The following is a 21,894-nucleotide window of genomic DNA, read 5'->3' as shown; positions in this document are numbered from 1 at the left end:
AAATTTCATAATTAGGGAATTGGGTTGTAAAATAGAGAAGGAATTTTTAAAATGAGTGATTTGTGTTCTCAGTATTGAAATTAGTGTGACTTAAAGTTGATTTTATTTATTTGTGTTTATTATTTCTGGCATGGATTAAATTTCTTTTAAAAATGTTTTGCAGGTTAATGAATCAAAAACGATTTTAAAGCTCTGTGATTTTGGGTCGGCTTCCCACGTCGCGGATAATGACATAACACCTTACCTTGTCAGTAGATTTTATCGGGCTCCTGAGATCAGTAAGTTTCTCGCAGTGCCCCTGACCTGGGCCATCCTCTGCAGTGGAAACAGCGGATTTAACGTCTAAGCACTGTTTTCCATCACACTTCAGCAGCCGCTCGAGGCCATTCCTGAGGAAGGGAACCATAGCAAGTTGATCCTCCTCAGGTGGAATGAAGGTAGTTGTGACAGGAGTCTTGATCATGTCGAGCAAGAGTAGCAAAACAGTTGTGGAAAGTCCTCGACTTTAGAAGACTGCTCTTGGTTATTCAAGGTCTGATTATCACATGTATGGATTGTGTGGGAGCTTTGTGTTTTCTCTTCCTGTTGCCTTGGTTGCGGTTGATTAGCATTTCTACCAAGGGTGAAACGAGAAAGCGAAGAAATGCCTATTTTCTTGTCCCCTTTCATTCCTCTCCCACACCCCCATTTGTAAAAAGTTTTTAAGTCTGTTAAGCGTTAGTGGGGAAGAATGAAACTAATAGCCAAATGAGGAAACTTAAGGTTGTGGTTATAGGTCAGCCTGTTAGGCCCCATTAATGGAAATAAAAACTAATAGTAATCATTCTTGCCCTCGTGTAGTACAACTTCCGTTTTGTTTTCAGTTATAGGTAAAAGCTATGACTACGGCATAGATATGTGGTCTGTAGGCTGCACCTTATATGAGCTGTATACTGGAAAAATTTTGTTCCCTGGTAAAACCAATAACCACATGTTGAAGCTTGCCATGGATCTCAAAGGAAAGATGCCAAATAAGGTAGGGCACTGGCGTGCACTTACTGTTTGCAAGGGCTTAGTTTCTTACAGATGAATACACTGCTGATGCTGAACCCCTGTAGCTGGGAAACAAAGGTACTAGACAGGGAAATAGCTGCCACGATTCCTTAGCTCCTGTCACATTTCTGATGTTAAGATCAGTCATTCTGATCGGCCAAGAGCTATCAAAGGGGAGGGAGAACTCCTTTTCCAGTGACAGGCAGGAGAGTAATTGCAGATGTGTTTTTACAGCTTTGCACTAGAAACTGCAAATGTGTTTGGCAGATTAGATGAAAAAGCAGATCCTGTTACAACAAAGAAGTAATTAGAGGATAGAGTGACTAGTTGAACATTGATACTGATGACAATCAGCTTATAAAATTTACACAGAAATTAGCTGTGTCAATAAGAATGAAGTCTGACTTATATTAGGGCTTTTAGAACATAACTCATAAAATACTTTTCCTAACTACCAAGAGAAAGGGGCTGAGCGGTGTAGTATTTTTTCCTAAAAGCAAGTATTTTTCACAGGTTCATTTAATCCCCAACTTTGAACAGTGAAAGCACAACTTGGTATTATAATTGATTTAGGTCACTACCTGAGAAATGCAATTTCATGTTATTAAGTAGTTTTAGGTTGAGCACTTAGATTGGCTTTTCGGTAGATGTTAACAAATTTCTGAGAGTAAGCGGATCTAGGATCAAAGAAATTAATACTATATTTTGTGAATTATCATGCAATAAATTGTTAGTGGGCCAGAGTGTTCCATAATACTTCAAAACCCCAGAGTTGTTTTTTTTTTCTTTTCTTTTTTGTAGATGATTCGGAAAGGTGTATTCAAAGATCAGCATTTTGATCAAAATCTCAACTTCATGTACATAGAAGTTGATAAAGTAACAGAGAGGGTAAGTCTGTTTCCAGTGTGCTATGTTAAATGGTTATCTTATTGTTAATGAATTGAGTACCAGGTGGTACTTGGAGCTGTATTTCTTTAAACAAAGTATGTAATTCCTTTTTCTAATAATTCTGCAGTTCAAAATATATCAGGTTATGAAAAAGATGAAAGGTTTTTTTTTTAGTACCGAGAATCAAACTCAGGACCTCGCACTTGCCAGGCACACCCTGTGTTGCTGGCCCTGAAGGGCTTTTAAATGTTTGTTTTGCACTAGGTCATAGTTAGGCCTTCGCCGCTACCCCTCTGGACTATATTCTTGATCTGGCTTCCCATTCAGCTGCCGTACTGTTGCCAGGATGATGGTTTTGCAGACAGATCTGATTGTGCATTTCCTTTGGCTCCAAATTCCCTTACTGGCTTCCTGTTGTTTGTAAAACAGTGTTTGAGTTCCTCACAAACTAAGTTCTGCATGCCGTAAACTATGCTTCTAAAGCAGTTTGCCTTCTCCCACCCTTTCCGCACCTTCTGGGTTGGAGTGATGACTTCCTTACTTTCGCCCCGTTACAGCATGTGTCCCTAGCTTCATCCAGGTACCGAGGAGCACTTCATGGTGTCAGTCTGTTTCTGTGCCTTCCCCGCCAGAATAGGGATAGGAAAGTAGTTGAGGCAACAATGCTTACTGCTTTCATTGCTAATGCGGAGGCCATTTCCACGTAATTGATTGCTCCTTGAAAAAATGTAGAGGATAGAGACATGTAAAAGCTGTAAAAGAGTTACTAGTGAACATATTCTTTGTGTTTTTTAATAGTTTGGGTGCACAGAAAAGAGTTTGATAAGTTATATATGTTTAGTAACTTATTTAGAGATGTACATTATAAAAATTATTTTTAGGAGAAAGTTACTGTCATGAGCACCATTAATCCAACTAAGGACCTATTGGCTGACTTGATTGGGTGCCAGCGACTTCCTGAAGACCAACGTAAAAAAGTACACCAGCTGAAGGACTTGTTGGACCAGATCCTAATGTTGGACCCAGCTAAACGAATTAGCATCAACCAGGCCCTACAGCATGCATTCATCCAGGAAAAAATTTAACAAGATGAAGAAACTGCAAGGGTTTGAGTAATTAAATACAAAGACTGAAGAAATTTCACAGCAGTTTATTATTAATGTATATAAACTTATAAATATTTCTCCAGCAAATTTGAGGAAGCATGATATATTTGAATTAACACCAAGGGTGATACTTCTTTTAGAAATGTTAGTTAATCTGTTTTGTGTCTTATGTGAAGTTTCACTGTAGAACTGTTTTATTGCCAAGACTGCACAGAATTACAGTGCTAATGTATATGGTTGCAGCTCACATAAAAGACAAAAGCAGCTGTTATAAAATGAGTAGTAATACCGGGTGGTTGATTCATTTTTAGCAGACTTGGCTTCATTTTGGTCTTCAGATGAAATGGCCAGCATAAATGCTGTTTATATTCACGTTTTCCTAGGTGTGTGTGTGCAGGCCACGGCAGCATGCCCTGGGTGTAGTCAGTGCCGAAGGGGGTCTGTTTCTTCTTGAGCCTGCCTGCAGGGATGTCTCCTCTTTTAAAGCAGGTTGTGTACAACATTCAGTACACTGAAGGTAAGCTACCATCAACATCACTGGTGTTTTAAGGTGTTCTTTTATCGGAATAATTGACAAATGAGGGATCTTAGCTTTGTGGCGGAATTCCCTGCATGTGTGATAACTGATCTTGTTTTATTTTTTGGCATTGCAACTGTGGCATAGTTACAACTTCTGTTTTGTTCATCACATTTAAAATTTGGAGAGTGTATGCGCTTGATGGATAGAGCGCCTTCAGTGTACTGTTTCTTATTAACTTTACTTTTTTAAATCAACTTGCTATAGACTTTATATACATTTTGTTAAATACAGTTCCTAGTGACATAGCAACAAAAGCAGTTTTCATTTACTAATTACAAATGTTGAGGCCTAAATTCTGAAAGTCCTCATATTTAAAGGTTAGATAGACAACATAATGAAATTTTTAACTATTTGTATGTCATTTTGGAAGTGTACTGCTTTATGGTAACAATGTTTTTCATTTGTTCATTGTTTTCATTATTTGTGATCATGTTGTCTTTCAATACAGGCATAAACCTTCCACTCTTGAACAAAGCAGCTGCTTTTTAAAAGCGGTAATTGCTTCTTTACCTTTTATTTCTTTTGTAAATGAAGCTTTTCTTTAAGAATGTGACCTTAAAGTGTTGTCTATTGCATAAAACAGTTGACACTCACTTATTGTAAAGTGAAGATTGTTCTACTGCATGTGAAGTGGACCATGCAGATTTCTGTATGTTCTCAGTATGCATCACTAGATAATAAAGTCTTTTGTGAACAAGGCATTTGTAGCCATTTTTAAAAGTTTTTGTCTTCAGTACTGGTAAGTCAGGTAAAACCATAGTTAAAAGAAACCTTTCTTTTTTCCCGAAAGTTTTTATTGATAGTATTGTTTAAGATGTAAGTCTAGCTAGATGTTGATCACCTTATTAGTAATTAGGGTGCTAATTATTTCATCCAGAAAAGCCCTACAGTTACTGTCACCTTTCAGTGTAGTCAGATTATTCCTATAGGTTATGGGGTGTAATTCAGGGTTTAACTAATGTTTCTGCTATTTTCTCACTTTTCCTTTTGATGGTGCGGAAAGAGAAAAAGGAAAACGGGGCACAGGCCATCCAACGCCTTCTCCAAGGGGTCTGATTTGCTGAGACACCAGCTTCACCTTCCTAACAAGGTTATTTCTGACAGCATGTGTAGATAAACATTTAGCAACAATGTAAAACAAAATCATGTAAATCAACTTGGTTTTGCAACAGAGGAATTCGTGTTTTTACATGGTAGAAGAGAATGTCCAAAAGCGTGTATCATCTTTTCTGTTTGGGGTCGATGTTTGTCTCCCTGAGAAAGAATCCACTTTAAGGGGCTTAAATAATATTTTTAAATTGTAAATGGGATTTTTTTATTCACCCAGGCACCTAATTACAACAAGCATGCACATTTTGGTGCATTCAAGAATGGAAAATCAGAATAGCAGCATTCTCCTGGTGGGCTTTGCTCCATTTAAAGGCATGACATGAACTGCACAGCCAGGAAGGTGATAGATGATCTAATAAGCCAGCCTGAACCCACACCCCGTCTCTTCATGGTTTAGAGTTAAATAAGTGAAGGTGATTTGTTCTCATCTGCGGGTAGAGTGAAGCCTTTTAAATAAGGCATCACAGGTGCAGCTTTTCCAGCTTAATGACACAGATAGTGATTTTCCCACCATTATTTATTTTGGTGACAATATGCTGCATATTCAAGTCTTTAGTAGTTATTTTCACTGAAAAAACAGTTAGCATTTTAATGCTTCTGGTGATTTTCATTTCTTCATTTTATATAATTATTTAATAAGTACGTTAACTTTCACTAGAAACAGTTCATCTTATACCTTCAAGATTATTACCTATTCTTTAAAAAACAAAGTTGCTTGTTACTTGTTCTTTGTGTTTTAGGTGCAGCTCAGTGGAAGATGATGACAACCAGAAGACATGAGCTAAGGTTTCTGTCCTATAAAAGATTAAAAAAAAAAAAAAAAAGAATTTTTCCTTTTAGTTTTTGTCTTAATTTTTTAGTTTTCAGCATTATGCTTTGGGTTTCATTAGTGTTTGGAATTTAGACTAGTAGTGCTAATTGTGTTCATCTGTGAGTGCTTGTTTTCTCATACTACTTGATTCTCCTTCCTTTCCCTCTCTAAGATAAAAGTAGTGGTTACGTTAGTGATACGAAAGGCTCTCAGCTTGTAAGGCCCCACATTGCACACCGTTGTCACAGTGGGGTCGTAAGGATCATTACAAGAACAGCAACTACCAGAGTAACACACATCTCGAAGTGCTCTTGAGCTTCAGGCAGATGCAAAAGAGTAGAAACTAGCGTTTGAAGAAGACTGTTCAGCCGCCTTCATTTCTGTTCCTAATTTCAACAAGTGCTCTAGTCATGGTCTGAAAATCGACAAAATATTCATAGCTGTTGTCAGTTTGTCTTAAGGAAAATGAGAAAGGTGATGTTGTAGTTTTCATATTGCCAAATTTAGCTTTCCTAAATTTGTCTATGTGCAGGGAACCTTATAAACTCCCTTATGTACATATACAGGCTTTTATTTGAACTTGTAATTTGGCTGAGATAGGAATTTGGAACTCTTAAAGATCTGTTCCATTGAGGTCATGTGGTGGTGGTCCTGCTTAACAGACCTGCGTGCGTGTTTCAGAGTAACTAAGTTTTAGATACGGTTATCTGTCATGAAGTTTTAGCTTTCGTATACTGTCTGGCAAAAACGCTGTCAAGTGATCATCAGACTTGAGGTTTCATGAAAGCCTTAAGCATAATTCTCAAAGATGTCACTGTTCTTTGTGGAGTTGGGGGAGAGCTGTGGCGCATGCACAGGTTAGACTGTGTGTGGGAAGACTTCGCAGAGGTCAGCAGAAGCGAGGGGATCTTTGCATCAAGGAGACCCTGTGTTTGTTGGCAGCCTTGGGTCCTGACTAGCAGCACCCCCTTTCTTCATTCCCCAACAGCGTTCTCATTTCACTTTCTCAAACTGTTTTATGTTTTAAAATAATGTTTTTATCTTACCGTTGTAATCGCTACTTTTTTCCTAACAAAAATAAATACTCAGGACATTTTTGTAATGCAAAATACATAATGTTTTATGGTATGTGGTAGGGGCTGGGGAATTTAATGTCTTAAGTTTTGCTCCAGATTTGCACTCTTCCTGTGCTGTTTACCTGTACTTCCTCCATAGAATTCTAGCTCTGAAGGTTGAAATAAAATGTCAGAAATGAAACAAGAATCGCGTATAGAATCATGTTATAACTTAGGCTAATAAGCAGTTAGAGACTGTCTCTTTAAATGTTCAATAAGGGGCTAGGGATTTAGCTCAATGACACAGTGCTTGCCTGGCAAGCGCGGAGTCGTGAGTTCGATTCCCGGTACTAGAAAAAAAAAAAAACAACCAAACAAAAAAATAAATAAATAAATGTATGTTCGCTATAGGAAAGCAGCCGAACATTTAGATGCGTAGTTTCCTTTCTTTAGTGTAATGATAGCATGACAGTTGGGCTAAGTATGTTTTTCAGTAGTACCTAGCTCCAGCATATATTCAATATGAATTTTTAATTCTCCTCTATGGAATGTCTTCCTTATAGAAATGTTTACAGTAAATTCATTGTATTTTTTGCATATCAATGATGTATACTAAATGGATTTTAAAATGTTTTCCAGTTATCTTGAGGTATCGTTGTGGCATCCTTAATTTTTCTTCTCCTTCTGTATATAGGGTAAGGGACTGTTCTTCTGAAGAACCTTTCCATTTAGTGATCAAGATGAGGAAGCTGATCTCTGAAAATGCTCAATGTGTATCCTAATTGTTCATGTTACCATTTTGGACTTTAACTTGCATTTTAGCAACACATGTTTCCAGTTGACTTTTTAGGAAACAATAAAATTTTTCTCTTGAATTCGTGTTGTCTGCTGATTTTTTTTCCTCTTTGCTTGACTTTATCGTTTCCTGTTTTGTTTTTAAGTTGTAAACTATTTTTTGCCTCGTATTGCTTAGCTCCTGTTTCACTATCAGTAGACGTGCTTGTGTTCCTGTAGTTGAGGACTGGTGGGTTACTGTTAAATAGGAATCCTGTCACATTCTCCGAGGCCTTGGATGTTCTTGTGAATCTCAGTGACAGGAGAAGGTGTAGAGAGCAGTTTCCCAGAATGCTTCCAAATTTCCCACACTTCACCCCTTCATAGAACCCACAGCTTGAAAACAGTCTGAGGAACGTGGTTTTCCTCGCAAGCAGAATGTTTCTAAAGCACTTAGTGCAGAAGACCAAAGGGTATGTTGTACTCCTCTGATTTTCCTGGCAGTGAAAACAAGTAATGAGCTGACTTCCTTTTCTGTAGGAGTATAAATAAATTGGTTCATTATCCAACACATACTGGGCTTTCTACCTTCAATCTGCCCACTCTTTATTTTCTTCTTGTAAGGAGATGTTTCAGCATTTAAAACAGTGAGTAAACCTAGGGACAGAGAAGTGTGACTCTCCGGTGTGTGCAGAGCAGGGCTGGCGGGGGCGGTAAAGCTATGGCTATGAGGGAGATCCCACCCCAGCGGGGACTGCCCAGTGCAGTGGGGGCTGGTTTGGTCACGTTGGCTTTTTAAGAAATGAGTCAAATGGCAGTGGCTCCGAGTGGCTTTGTAGATGCCCTGTTGTAATTTTCTGCTTGGGCTGCTGGGCCGGAAGGTCCGTGGTCATCTCATGGCCATTTCCCGTGGCCCATGAAGTCCTTGCCTCGTCTGGTTGAGAGGAGCGTGCAGGTGTCCTGGTGGAGGTGGGGTGCTGCGCTCCTCAACACACTGCACACGCCCCCTTGGTGAGAAAGTCCGATAAACTCGATGAGGTCTCAAACTAAGGAATCTGAATAATGGAGGGCTAAACTTGGGAATTTATGAGCATTCCAAGTCTAAAATTTCCTTCTAGAGGGTTGCCAAGTGTTTCCTTCAAAAGTACTGGTAGAAGTTGGCTTCCATTGGGTCTGGAAAACAGCCACCAGTGTTGCTTGTTCAGCCGCTCCTGCAGCTGGCCCCCAGCCGTGAGCTGCCCTTTCCTGCTTCGCAGGTCTGGTGTCACCCGTGTGAGCTGAGCCTTTACCTCGGGCCTTAGGGGCACACTTGAGGTGGCTGCACGTCCTTTTCCCACGGACTAGCCGCTTGGCCTGTTCTAGGAGCTCAGTTACAACACAGAGGTCCCGGCAGCTATACTGCTACTAAGTAATCTTTACTTAAAAATTATTAATGCCTTTGCCCAGTAATTGAAAATGGCAGTGCTGGTATGTGTTTGACATATTTAAAGCAGTTTGGGACAATGATTGAAAGGCATCTGGTGGGGACTTTCAGTAGCTTTAGGTTCACTGGCATCCTAAACGAGCCTGGGTATGTTTCCAGTAAAAAATTTTACGTTACGAACATTGTTTCCTATATACTTCCATCTGATGACCTAGCAGGTAAGTTGGTGTCCAGAACTTTCCGGAGATGTTGAAGCCCAGAAGCAGTGTCTGCACTTTGGCAGGGCCCGAAGGCCACTGTAGTGCAGGCATCTGGAGGATGCCATTAGCAATCCTGGTTCCTCCGCTGACCATTCAGCTGCAGGGCGGCTCCACACTCCTCTGTCATTCTTGTTTCCCTGTTGTATTTTTTGAATATCTGCTGTAGGTCAGGCACTCTTTACCCACAGCCACCAAATCTCATAATAATGTGAGATAAAAGAATTCCATCCACTTTACACATCAGAAGTAAAGCAGAGTTCCAGAAATGATCAGCGTTTTGTGCTGGTAAGTGAAGAGCTGGGTTCAAATTCAGACCCTCTGGTTGCGGGTGGTCAGTGCTTCTACCCACTGATGAGCTCAATCCCAATGATGGAAGAGTCCATTTGCCGGTCAGAGTCCTGACCACCTAGTAGCAGGATAAGGTGTAAACGTGTCCCTTCCTCAAGTCATAAAATTTCAGTATTAGGACCCTAAAGTTGGAATGAAAGCCAAGTATGTAAGGAAGGTGGGAGTGGATACAAAGGGCTGATCAAAAATAAGGTTCAGGACTTTGACAATAGGAAGTGAGAAGATGGTTGAGTTGCCAGGAACCAAAACTGGTCGTGGAGTTGGGGATGAGTGAGTGCAAGTCTCGCAGTGTAGCTCTACGATAGAGACACACCACCTTGGGCTGTGAGTTTCATCGCCTAAGGGCAACTGACCAGTTCCTTCTGTGTGGTGCTGATACGGTTCCAGAAAATTCTTTTGAAGTTAACCTGAGAGGCTGAGTACACTCCCTGCGACCTTGCTTCTAAGAAAGCCAAGCCTTACTCTTGCTAAAGTAAGAAAGAAGCTATATTTGCTGTCTTTAGCACTTATTTCAATTACCCTTCAATACACCTCACCTGAACTCCGATACACCCTGAACTCAGATTTTCATCTCATTTGGGAGGAGGATACATAAAAACTTGGTAATACCGTGTGTTTGGTTGGTGGGTGGGGAGAGGCCTTTGGTGCTTTTGGGTACTGTGTGAAGTTCTAGTCGTGTAATTTGAGTTCACCAATCATCCACTTAAAACCAAAGCACATTTCACCCCCAAATAACCAAACCTCTGATTTGTTGCCTTCAGTCTTCGCATTTTTCAAAGTGTGAGCCAAGAACCATCTGCATTAAAATCACTGTGTTTCCTTGCATTTCTCACTCCCAGTTGTTTCAGCAGGCCTGATAGAAGCCAGGACTCTTACGTGTTTGTTTGCCTGACTGAAGTGGAATACAATCTGTCAGCCCTGGAGTCCTCCCTTTCCACCCTCAGCTGCCTGGGTTTCGGTTAACCACTGTGAAGGAAGCAGTGTACAGCCTTGGGGGCAAATTGCAGCAATGAGATTTGGGCTGCTCTGTGGGCTGTGATCTTAACGCAGTTTTTCCTTCAGCATTTTCAAACTATTGGGTCTGAGTGGAAATGGTTCTTTCATCCCATTTTGTAGCTGGGCTTAAAAGGGAACTAATACTACTTTCATTGTATATGGCAAAAGGCCTGAGAAACAGAAAGTTAGGATTTGAGAGAATCTAGACTCTCACGTAGTTTTTATGGAAACAGCAACTACCTTACCCTTTGAAGGGACAAGAACATGTCCAGAGGTCCGGATGGCAAGTGTACAGAGAGGGAGAAGGAAAGGTGTCCGAGGTGAGGAACTAAAGGAAATCACTGATCAAAGTTACTTTCACTCTTATATGACTGTATAATTGAACATAAAAGGATACAACAGCAAGTCAGTTATACCATTTATTGACAATGGAATTATACTGAAAAAAACAAAAGAACAATCGGAATATTTTGGCTTACTGGGTAAGACATCTCTTCAAAACGTAAGTGCAAAAGATTGTCAACTATGTTAGTATAGAAGCCCTTGTATAGACATTGCAGCAGTGATTCAAATCAACCAAGTGACTGTGATTTTTGTTTTTAATGCCTGTATCCCAGAATGGACCACATTTTAGCTAGGCTCCTTAGAATGGATTTGCGCACAGTGAAATGTATAAAAGAGTCTTTTTTGGTCAGCAAATGAGCCATTACCCTTACCTATAAAGGAAGGTGACAGACAGTTTAGCTTCTGAATATAGAATGGTCTCTGCAGTAGTATAGTTCGTTGGTGGAGTTTCTTTCTGGTCCTTGGTGTCTTAGTTTCTTCCTTGTGACTTTCAGGAAAAGACAAGGCTACAGATGAAACTGGTATTGGAGACCTTGGTGGCAGACATCGCCTTGAGGCTGTTTTAACCAATGATTGACTTGTTTGGGTGGTGCTAGGCCTGGGGGAGGCTTCTTGGCATGCATTTAAAATGGGACTTTGGAGGTTCTTAATATCGTAAGTTGCTATCAGTTGTTTTGTGGTGGATGGACCTTTTAGAAGGGGTGTTCTAGGAGTCCATTTATATTTGTTGGTGTCGCTCCAGTTCCATCTTGAAGTATTTTGTTCAAGCTTGGCAGAACCAGAATTGGTTTTTGCTTTTTCTCGACTTTTATCCACGTAAGACATCTGAAGACTCAGAGAGTCAGGAAGTTTTGCCTGTCTCACTCTTGACACAGCTTTGGAGGAGGACGGTTGTTCGGAAACCGCTGAACCGCAGGACGACATGTGTAGTCTTGGCCTCTCCTTTTGTATGGTCGTATGCTGCAACCTTTCCAGTTCCAGTAAACGAGTTATCAAGTGCTCGGTAGAGCTGTCTAGAGGTTCCACTGCTGCTTTCCAACTTTCACATTTTGAGAGGGCCAATTTGTGCAAGTCCAGAGTATCAAAGGGCGGGGGAAGAAAATCAGGGTATAGAAATGCTTCGCTGGGTTCCTCAGGGAAAGATTCCTCACCGCTGTCTACTGTTTCCGGCTTTAAATTCAGGTCCATCTTAAAACAGCCAGGTAATGTATCGTTTGCCGTCTCATTCTCTGATAAATCACTTTCATCTGTTAAATTTTCTTCCACACTGCCGTTTCCATATCTCAGATTACAAGCTGGAGCGGGGAAGGCTTCTTCTTTGTTGTTTTCTGTAGTGGAACATGAATTAATCCGAAGCTCGTTTCTGCCCTTAAAAAAGTCTCCATCAGCATAGGACCAGGAGAGACCAGGCGTCGGCAGTCCAGCGTGAGAACTGGCTTGTGTACCGACTGGGGTGCTTGTCAGAGAGCGGCTCAGGGTGCAGAGCTGTGTGGAATTACTGGGTACATCAAAGCCAGTTTCCACTGAAGAGTTTTTGAATTCCCTTTAAAAAATAATGTGACTGGTGAATGATTTATTGACTAGAATTAAGGTGCTATTTAAGGATATGAGTAAAAAGCTTTATCAAAATTGGCTGTTTAGCTCTCAGTGGTTGATAGATGATAGAGGAAAGAGTTTTTTTGGATAGATATCCGTAACAAATGTTAAATTCCACATATGCTCGGTTATAAACTATACAAATTCAGGTGTACCTTGAAATGTTCCTCGGCATCCTTTGGACACACAAACATAACTCACTAGATTATGAGCCCAAAAATAGCTCATTGAAGCCATGCATAGCCACTAGGGCAAAAGTGGCTACTGTTACATCTCTTTGCCTGTCCTGTACATGAAATTATGACGTGTGAAAATGAGGCTATCCAGCTCAAGCTGAAATTACAGTGAAATGCTCATTGACCCAGTATTAGATAAAAGGAAACTTTGAAAGAATGTAATTAGGTTACTTAACCACGGCTTCTATATAACTACTTCACTTTTTCAAAATTATTATAACAAGAAAGGTAGTAAACAATGTCTAGTAAACAATCCCAGATATAGTCTCTGGTAATTATTTTAGGAGTAATATTTGTAGGTATTATATTTAAATAATACTAAAATCTATACAAGTTATACTGAGAAATGCAAAAAAAGCAGGCCATAGATTAGGGAGTTTCTAGAGTTTTTTTTATTTTAAAGATAAAAGAATGAAAACATACTAACACATTTTCTAGGTTTTTTTTTTAAGATAATTAGAAATTGAAAGATTTGACATTGAAAGATTTGGTTCATTTAATTGCATGTAGTGTCAGTAACTCTTGCTTTTTTTAGGCCCCTAATAGGAAAGATGAGGGAGTCTAGGATCCTGAAAAATATTTTTGTTTTTACAGAAACTGGTAAATGTATTCATTTAGCTAAATACTAGGATATGGCCTTGCCTTTGAACAACCTCAGGGAAAATCTAAATGTACAATTTTTAAGAGACACAAACCCGTGAGGTAGAGTAAAAAGCACGAGCTCTGGAGGCCGAAGGCCCGGGTGTGGCCCCTCTGCCCCCGCCGAGTCAGTGAACTAGAGACGGCCGTTCCCCCTCGGGAGTCAGAGGAGCAGGCAGCACTATCTGCAGGCGTTCTGTGAGGGGTTCCCCCATTCAGCGCAGGGGGAAGTTAGCATTACTTTTACTCTCTCGTGCTACTGATTATGTACACACCCCATGTACTGAGGAAAATATTTTTTTTTTTTGTCTTTTTGAGATAAGGTCTCACTATGCAATTCAGGCTGGCCTTGAACTCACTTATTTAGCGCAGGCTGACCTCGAACTCCACTGATCCTCCTGCCTCAGCCTCCCAAATGCTGGGATTTTAGGTGCGCTCCACCGCGCCCAGTGAGGAGAATATTTTTCATAAGATATTTCACTGATACCAAACTTTCCTGTGTGCCCTCACGAAAGGCAGCCAGTATTAACAGGGAATTCCTGCACACATGCAGCCCTGTTTAGCCCTCACAGTAGCCCCCAGGAGATGGGCTCTCAGGGTTTCCACCTTTTAAGATCAGGACACCGAGCGGCTGAGGTCGCAAATCCAGTCAGTGGCAGCCAGGTCGTGGATAAGGTGGCAGGGATCTCACGGTTGTGACCCCAACCTCTGCCTTTTCCTGCCAGATGGATGCTCACGCCTCCCTCCCGTGATGGAATTCAGCCCATTTTCTTTGACCGCTTTCCTTAAAATCCCTGTTCCCAGCCTGGCTCCATCAGCACAGATACCCACTTAGGACACGGCTCACTACAATTCCCTTTAGCACTTTTTTACTTCCCTTACATTTCAACCTAAGGGAAGCTGCAGTCTGGGCATGGCAGAGGTAAAGTCCTCTGGCCAGGAGACAGCTGCTAGCAAGTGAACTACTCTGCTGAGAAGAGAAGAATGGAACACAGGGTGTCCACTGTAAGATTGGCACAAAACAGTGTTCAATAGGAGGTAATTTCTGAATACCAGCAACCTGCATTTTTAAACAGTCTAGGTGGTTCTAAGGTACAACTGAAATTTAAGAGCCGAAAAATAATCCCACTCCAGTAAAAGTTTGAGAAGCAATATACAACTAACTGTGAGCATGAACCAAACTATTTCTGCATCCCAGTTCTACACCTGCTGTAGGGCTTTGGGCAAGTTACTTAATTGTCCGTATCGCGGATTCCTCATCTGTAAAACAAGGATACGGACAGTGGTACTTACACTGTAAGACTGGCAAGAGAGTTCAATGCGTTCACACATATAAGGAATTAAAATAGTTCCTGGCACATGAAATAGCACTTTCCTATTATGTGATGTGATTGAAAAACACAGTGAAAGTTTAAGAAAATTATTGTGGTAAAAGACATTGCTATTCATCCCCCTCAAAAATATCCCCTGCACTTCTAACACATCCCTTCATTCTTGCCGCTTTCTGCAGCAGTTCTGGAAGACCTCTTTCATGTGTGTCTTTAACTGCAGTTGTGCTTCCTCAGCATCCTGAATTGATTCACAGCATTTACTTTTCATGGTCCTTCTGACTTTTTTTTTGGTACTGGGAACTGAACTCAAGACCTCAGGCTTACCAGGCAAGCACTTTTCTCACACAACACTTTTTTTTCTTCTGGTTATTTTTTGGTCCTTGTATTTTGAGTAATTAACTCACATATATTGAGCTTTGTCTCAATAATTTAAAGAATTACAAAAAAATATTCTCACCTGTTCTCCATGTCACGTTCATCATTAAAGGGATAACTCCATAACTGGAATATCCCTTGTTTGCTACTCTAATAATAGAAAAATCATGGACAATGTTTTAGGAACTGCATGAAATTTTTTTAAAGAAAATGATACTTTGAATATGACGTGGAAGATCTCACCTGTGCTCTCTGGGGAAGACGCGCTGACAAACTTAGTTCTAGCATCAGCTGCATGACCGGAATCTCCAAGCGGTTCTACAAAGCAGCAGAAGATGTTGAAACACATCTCTGTCCCCTGCTCGTGTTCTAAGAATGTATCGTTTTCGTCCTAACCAAGGAATACATAATAAAGTCCAATGTACTCACCTGAGGCATATAAGAAAAATTTTCTCTTGATTTCAGCAGAAACTAGCTTATTCTATTATTAATACCAACTAAACAGTGTTGACTAATGAATCTTAGGTAGCTATAATTGAGATTACCTTTATTTTATAGTTGTGTTTAATATTTTAATCAAAAATGCTATCTTAAGGCATTAACTTTATACTATTTCAAAACAGGGTACTGACCATTTCAACTGCTTCAAGACTTTTTTTTTTTTTGTCTTTTTGAGACAGGGTCTCCATATGCTGTTCAGGTTGACCTTGAGCTCACTTTGTAGCCCAGGCTAGTCTCGAACTCACAAGGATCCTCCTGCCTCAGCCTCCTGAATGCTGGGATTACAGGTGTGCCCCACCATGCCCAGCCTGCTTGAAGACATTTTGAGGGCTAAGAGTATTTCCCTTTTGGCAATGATTAGAAAACAGTATATTTACTACAATATCAATTTGCAATTACAGTATTGTTATATGGGAAAAAATAATGTAACAAAATATTAATGACCAATTTACAGCCTTGTAAAATAGTAACAGCTTTGATTTATTTGATGAACTCTACAGAAATACAATGTTAAGTTGGCAAAAAAAATGTAAAGAACATGTATATAACTTTTAAAGAGTAGGTTTTGTGACTTACATAAAGCCAAACATCCTTACCTTTTCAATTTTGCCTGAAAGAATGTGAATAAAGCATGATGATTAATAGTTACATAAAGCAGGTATTATTTTAAAAAACCCCTGTAGAGCGAGTCCATGTCCCCACAGAAGCATACACGTCCAGGATTTCTTACCACAAGTTGTACCATTCCTTCCACATGGGAGATTTTTATTCTCAGGAGCAGGTACTTCTGAATCCAAATTCCAGTAAGGTAAGTTCTAAAACAATAGTTTTAAATTAAACATGAAAAAAATTTTAAAGCTCAAATACACGACTTTACACGTCCTTTAGGTAAAGTAAGACAAAATATACAAAACTTAGTGACCTCCTGGCCTCCTGCAGGGACGCAATCACATTTTGGAAACGTGCAGTTTTCTCTCGGTCACACCTGCTACTCAGGTTGGTCACACCTTACTCAGGAAATGGAAAGGCGTTCACAGTAACTTAGGTTTTTGTTCTCATTTTGTCCAAAGTAATGACTTAGGGGTTTTCAAAATTGATTTTAAAGTAGAAAAGAACGTGCTGTTCCGTGTGTCTCTGGGACAGGGTAGCAAGTCGTTAGGTTTTCTGTATCTGAGGACCGGATCTGAAAGCCTGCAGAAATCTCTCCAACAACCAAGGAAAATCTCTAACCCTTGCATTATATTCAGCACTAACCAGCCCACTCCTCATCCTGGATTTCAGCTGTTGAGAAATATTCAGGAAGTGGTCAAAAGGAAGCTTAACACAAATGACCAGGGAAAGGTACTTTCTGTTCCGTGCATGGGCCGTGTGCAGGGGATGCTTGTAATACTTTATTCTGGAAAAAAGAAAGTGATAAGGTGATTCGCTTGTGAGAATTTTTTTTTTTTTTTTTTTTTTTAGGAATAAGCTTGGTTATTTTCTGTCTCAAATGAGAACACACCTTTGTAAATGAATCTCTAAGTAAACGTAGTGTTGGGTATAACTGCGCAGAATCTCCACACTGAGGCCGAACCGGGAGAAACAGGCTCCGATACAACATGAGCATTTAATTTACGCACGGAGAGGACTGATATTTGGATGCGGAAAGGACGCTGTCAGTTACCTTTCTCTGGAGGTTTCTGATACATCAAATGCATAATTTTCTGCTCTCTGGGATAATATATATGAGGTCTAATTTCCACGAGAATCACCCAGAGAACTTTTAAAACATAATTTTGAGGGTGAGGCTCAGAAGTGGGAAGCTTGCTTAGTATCTGTGAAGCCCTCTGCTCTCAGAACTTAAGAAACAGTAGGAAAAACCTTGCAGTTTCTGACTCAGGATGCGGATGAGGCCCAGATGTTTGTATTTTGAAAACCTCCCGAGGGGCCGGCAAGCTCTTTTCAGTTATGTAATGCTGGGACACTAGTGTCAGAAATGCCCCTGTGAGGGAAATATCTGTCTATTAAAGCAGGAAGGGGTGGATGCTAGGAGCTCTACTGTTTATAGGGAGAAAGTAACACAAACATCCTTGTCACTGGAAAGGAGCCAGAGAGGAAGTCATCCAGTTTGCAAATTTCCCAAGGGCGGGAAGTTAGACTTTGCTGATACCTCATTTACTTTATCAAGGTTTTTCACCAAGTACATGCAAGAGAATAAAAAAGTGGGCATTGCCTGGTTAACGGGCATCTTTAACAAAATCCAGTAGCAACGAGTGTTCTGAGATTTGGAAGGACGCCAACTAACTCCCTTTATTAAAAGAAATAAAAATTCTCCGTTCGCTATCGCAAATGTGCCAAGGGAAAGCTCAGCGCAAACTGCTCAGGACAGGAAGCCGTGGGGCTCAGCGGCCCGGCCTGGGGAGCTGCTGCCGTTGGAGCTAAGGCGCCGGCCGGCCGTACCTCCTGAGAGACGCTGGCCACGCTGAGCACGGGCCCCCAGGCCTCGCTGGGTCTTCTCCCCATGGCGCCGCAGTCGTTCCTCTGACTCCTTAAAGGCCTGTAAGGATCGTAGGACGGGCACAGGTATGAGGAAGGCTCACGCATACAGAAGAGAGCGCGAGGGGGCTCCTCTTCTAAAGGAGGCTGTTATGGTTTGTGTCTGTGTGTCCCCCCAAAGCCTCATGCGGCCATGGGGCAGGCTGTTAGAGTTTGATTATGGGTGTGAGAGCTATACCCACCCTGGGGTGGATAGTTTGCATATGTAAGGGAGAGGAAAAGGGTGCTTGAGGCCATTCCACCCTGGTGTGTGCTTGTTGCTTTTGCTGTGTTCTGCCACCCTGAGCTGTAGCCCTCTGCCATGTGCCACTCTGCCTTGTAACTTGCCAAGTACAGACTGAAACCTCCACAAACTGTAAGCAAAATAAACTTTTCCTTCCTTAATTTTGGGTGTCAGGTATTTTGTCCCAGCAACGAGAGAAAAGTAACAAAGACAGAGGCCGAGAAAAATGTTGAGAGGACAGGAGACAAAGCTCAGTGATGTGGCTTGCGGTGGATTCCATCTCCGAGCAGGAGAGAGGAAGAGAAAGAAGGAAAAGGAAGGAAAAGAGGAAGGGAGGAAGGAAGGAAGGAAGGAAGGAAGGAAGAGGGGCAGAGAGGAAGAAAGACAAAAGAAAGCAAGGCAGAGAAAGATGGAAAAGAAGGAAAAATAGGAAGGAAGGAAGAAAGGAAGAAGGAAGGAGAAAAAAAGGAAAGAAAGGGAGGAAGGAAAGAACCCAAGAAGGATGCGAATCGAGGCTGGGTCACCGTGTGAGATGGGTGAGCCAGGACCAAGGGGTGAGCTAGGCCAGCAAAAGCCCAGACCACAGCCAAAGGGCCAACATAGGGGACAGAGACGAGGAAACTGAGCTCGGAGGTGAGAACAGAGATAGTGATTAAGAAAATGGAATGCAGGTTGGAAAAAATATGAATTATCTGGAATTCATGCAAAAGGCCACCATATCTGCTTTTCACATTAAAAACCAAAGCCTCCATTTGAAGGCAGGGTTGGCCTTATGCATGAGCCCAAGAGGGGTACAGAGACACCGCCGGGCCCAAGTTCAGGGAGCAACCTACACATCCAGCCTGGAGTCCAAAACCCCCACAGCCAGTAAGGTACAAATATTGGAGAACTGGAAGATTTTAGACCAAGCAATCCTGAAAAGATTCACAAATTAAGGCCACCTCAGCATCGGTATATTTGCTAATCATTTACAGCTGTTTTATTGTCTCAAGGGGAAGGTGTACTTTGAAGAAATGGGAAATATAGAGTTCAGGGAGTTTGTGCACCAAGACGAATTAATCTGCCTGCTCCCCCGAATTACATACGTAGAAGGATTGAAAAATGTAAGAGGAAGCTGAGTGTGGTGGCTCGAGCCTGTAATTAAAGCACTCTGGGAGGCTGAGGCAGGAGGATCTCAAATTCATGGCCAGCCTGGGCAGTTTAGTGACCTAGGGAGAACCTGTTGCGAACATTTTTTAAAAAACTGTAAGAGGATGGAGACCGCTGAGTAGGGGATCTGCCATGCCACCACCCCAGGTCCCTGTCCTGGAAACAGGCACCCACCTGGAGGGACCGGAAGACAGGCCATCATGAGTCCAGGGAAGGGTACGTTAGGGGTATCCGGGGCAGGAGTCTGGGGGACTCGCGGCCTGTCCCCTCCCAGGCGGAGGCTGGGCTCCTTGGGGCCTGGCCAGTGCAGCCTGCTGTGAGGCTCGCGGTCACCAGGCGGGGCCGCTTACCCTGGGCGCCGGCCCACGGGTCCTCCCGGATCTGCTCTGAGGGCACGACCGCCCCAGCCCCTGAGCAGCGGGGTAGGGGACTGCAGGGCCGCGGGCCATAGTAGTCCTGCGGGGTGCAGCTCCATGGGCGCTCCTAGACTTACCCCTTAGCCCGGCAACGCCTTCCGGTCGCCTGGCAACACCCCTTCCGTTGCCCGGCAACGCCCCAGGTCCCTGTACTCCCGGGTCTGGTCGGCTTTTCCCTGGACTGAGGAGCGCTGGAGTTCTAACTGTACTTGTAACACATTGTGTGTTAAATAACAAAACGAAAGAGAAGGCCCCCCTGCTGAGAGCAAGCCCGCCTTGGGTCCCGTTCAGATCAGTCATAATTAAAAGAACACAAAGGTAGAGTTTTTTGTTCTGCTTGCATATGTTTAGATTGTGAGGGCCCAGGTTTTTAAAAATTTGTTTATTTATTATTACTATTTTTAATGTATGTGGTGGGAGGGATCGAACCCAGGGCCTTGTGCATGCAAGGCAAGAGCTCTACCACTGAGCCACACCCCCCGTTTTATACCACCAAATGCATCTCCTGCTATAGCTCTACGAAATACGTGGGGGGGATGAAAAATATATACACTCATTCCCTCTGCTGTGACAGTTTGATACAAAGAAAAATTTTAAATAATGCAAAGATAATTATATGAATGAGTAAATGACTACTGAAAGGTCAGCCCCAGCACCACACATAAAAAAAGACAAAACACTTTGTCACTTCTTTATAACAAAGGATCACACTTGAGAAATGTTTGTTCTCTCTCACTGGTGAAACTAGTGTGTTCTACAGGTTGAGCCCGAGGGTATGTAGATTCAAACCCCGAAATAGTTCTTTTTTGTTTTTGTTTTTTTTTTCCAGTACTGGGAATCGAATTCACGACCTCGCACTTGCCAGGCAGGTGCTGTGCCGCTGAGCTAAGTCCCCAGCCCCCAAAATAGTTCAGTAAGTACCTAAAGGGCCCTGGTACTGAACATCTGGAGGACGCAGTCTCAGGCCCCTTTGAGAACATTTTCGGAAAAAATGAGCGCACAGCTCGACGCCAGATAAGGAAGGTTCGTGAAGGTCTCTCAGATCTCTGATCACCGCGCAAACAGTGGCAACAGTGTCTGTCTCCTCCCTCGCGGCCCGCTTTCTCCTCAGAGGGGTCTGGAGAAGCCCCTCCGCCCCTGTGACTCTGTTTCATAACACCCCCTGCTGTTCTCGTCTTTGTACTCCTCACGATCTTGTTCACTGCTAACTTTTCCACTGTCCGTCTCTCCCCTGGAGAAGGCAGAATTCTGAGAGCAGCGGCCGTGCCGGCATGATTCATTAGGTTTTCCCCTCACTTTAAAACGAGGCTGAGCCCACGGCAGGAGCGCAGTCAGTACATGAGGAGGAATAAAGCGGGCAGAGGCCTCGCTTCCTGCTGCCTCCTTGGCGTCCCCCTGCTATGTAGCAGGTACGTCTGATATTTCCCAGTTTCCTCAATTTTCCCTCTCCTTTAGGACAGACATCATTTTTGCTTTCCCTGTAATAAAGTTTTTTTTCTAATCATCTTTAAAAAAATCTTTTTAGTTAAATTCTAATCATACAGTTCTAGCTTAAGAGTCATTTTTCCTGTCTCTTCAGGAAGAAGAAATTACGATCTCCTCCAAGGTCCTTATTTTGGGTTAGAACGACTTACTTTCAATTCCTTGTTCATGTTAGGATTATTCACGTACAATATCTCACCATCTTTTTCAACACCACAAAGGCAGGCCTTTTTTCTGTCTAGCAGAATGCCTGGTGTACAGTAGGCTCTCATTTCTATCTTTTATTTTGCTCTTTATCTGTAATTTGGGTTTCTCATAGAAGAGAATCCATGTGCTATTTAAGCTTGTGTGTCTGATTTGTATCACTAAACATTATTATCTCAAGGTCCATCCATTTTCCTACAAATCTCAAATTCATGGAGAGTAGTACTCCACTGTGTATGAGTGCATTTCTTCTTGCCCCTCTTCCTCTGCTTCTTCTCCTTCCTCTTCTTACTTCTCCTCCTCCTCTTCCCCTCCTCCTCCTCCCCTCCTCCTCCTCTTCCTCCTCCTTCTTCTTTTCTTTCTTTTCTCCTTCTTCTTCTTTCTTCTTCTTCTTCTTTCTTCTTCTTTTCTTCTTTCCTTCTTCTTCTTCTTCTTCTTCTTCTTCTTCTTCTTCTTCTTCTTCTTCTTCTTCTTCTTCT

The 21,894-nt window shown here is 42.0% G+C and overlaps 2 protein-coding genes across 13 annotated transcripts in view; one reads left to right on the top strand and one right to left on the bottom strand.

The window, feature by feature from the left end:
* Prpf4b (pre-mRNA processing factor 4B) overlaps positions 1–7,457 on the top strand; it is a 33,280-nt gene extending 25,823 nt beyond the window's left edge. The window contains exons 12-17 of one of the 7 annotated variants that reach the window (XR_263260.2): positions 164–278; positions 864–1,015; positions 1,834–1,920; positions 2,802–3,543; positions 4,055–4,100; positions 4,610–7,457. Coding sequence is in view for 1 of the 7 variants with exons in the window: in XM_005398892.2 (XP_005398949.1) it covers positions 164–278; positions 864–1,015; positions 1,834–1,920; positions 2,802–3,005 (558 nt within the window). In the remaining 6 variants the exon portion in view is untranslated. Of the gene's footprint in view, positions 1–163; positions 279–863; positions 1,016–1,833; positions 1,921–2,801 lie in introns of all 7 variants that reach the window. The other 6 variants (XR_263256.2, XR_001236750.1, XR_263259.2 and 3 more) reach the window with 6 other exon arrangements.
* Positions 7,458–10,848: 3,391 nt separating this feature from the next.
* The window catches only part of Fam217a (family with sequence similarity 217, member A), a 17,300-nt gene continuing 6,254 nt past the window's right edge, over positions 10,849–21,894 (bottom strand). For all 6 annotated transcript variants that reach the window (XM_005398887.1, XM_005398885.1, XM_005398884.1 and 3 more), the window contains 6 exons: positions 17,846–17,942; positions 16,137–16,221; positions 16,003–16,016; positions 15,149–15,223; positions 14,988–15,055; positions 10,849–12,271 (listed from right to left, as the gene is read on the bottom strand). In XM_005398887.1, coding sequence (XP_005398944.1) covers positions 11,014–12,271; positions 14,988–15,055; positions 15,149–15,223; positions 16,003–16,016; positions 16,137–16,221; positions 17,846–17,942 — 1,597 coding nt within the window. In that variant the 3' untranslated portion in view covers positions 10,849–11,013. The remainder of the gene's footprint in view (positions 12,272–14,987; positions 15,056–15,148; positions 15,224–16,002; positions 16,017–16,136; positions 16,222–17,845; positions 17,943–21,894) is intronic.

Source organism: Chinchilla lanigera, unplaced genomic scaffold, assembly GCF_000276665.1.
Source record: "Chinchilla lanigera isolate Chin_1 unplaced genomic scaffold, ChiLan1.0 scaffold00064, whole genome shotgun sequence".
Classification (NCBI taxonomy): domain Eukaryota; kingdom Metazoa; phylum Chordata; class Mammalia; order Rodentia; family Chinchillidae; genus Chinchilla; species Chinchilla lanigera.
Note: the sequence above shows the minus strand (reverse complement) of the source record. Positions and strands in the feature narration are given on the sequence as shown.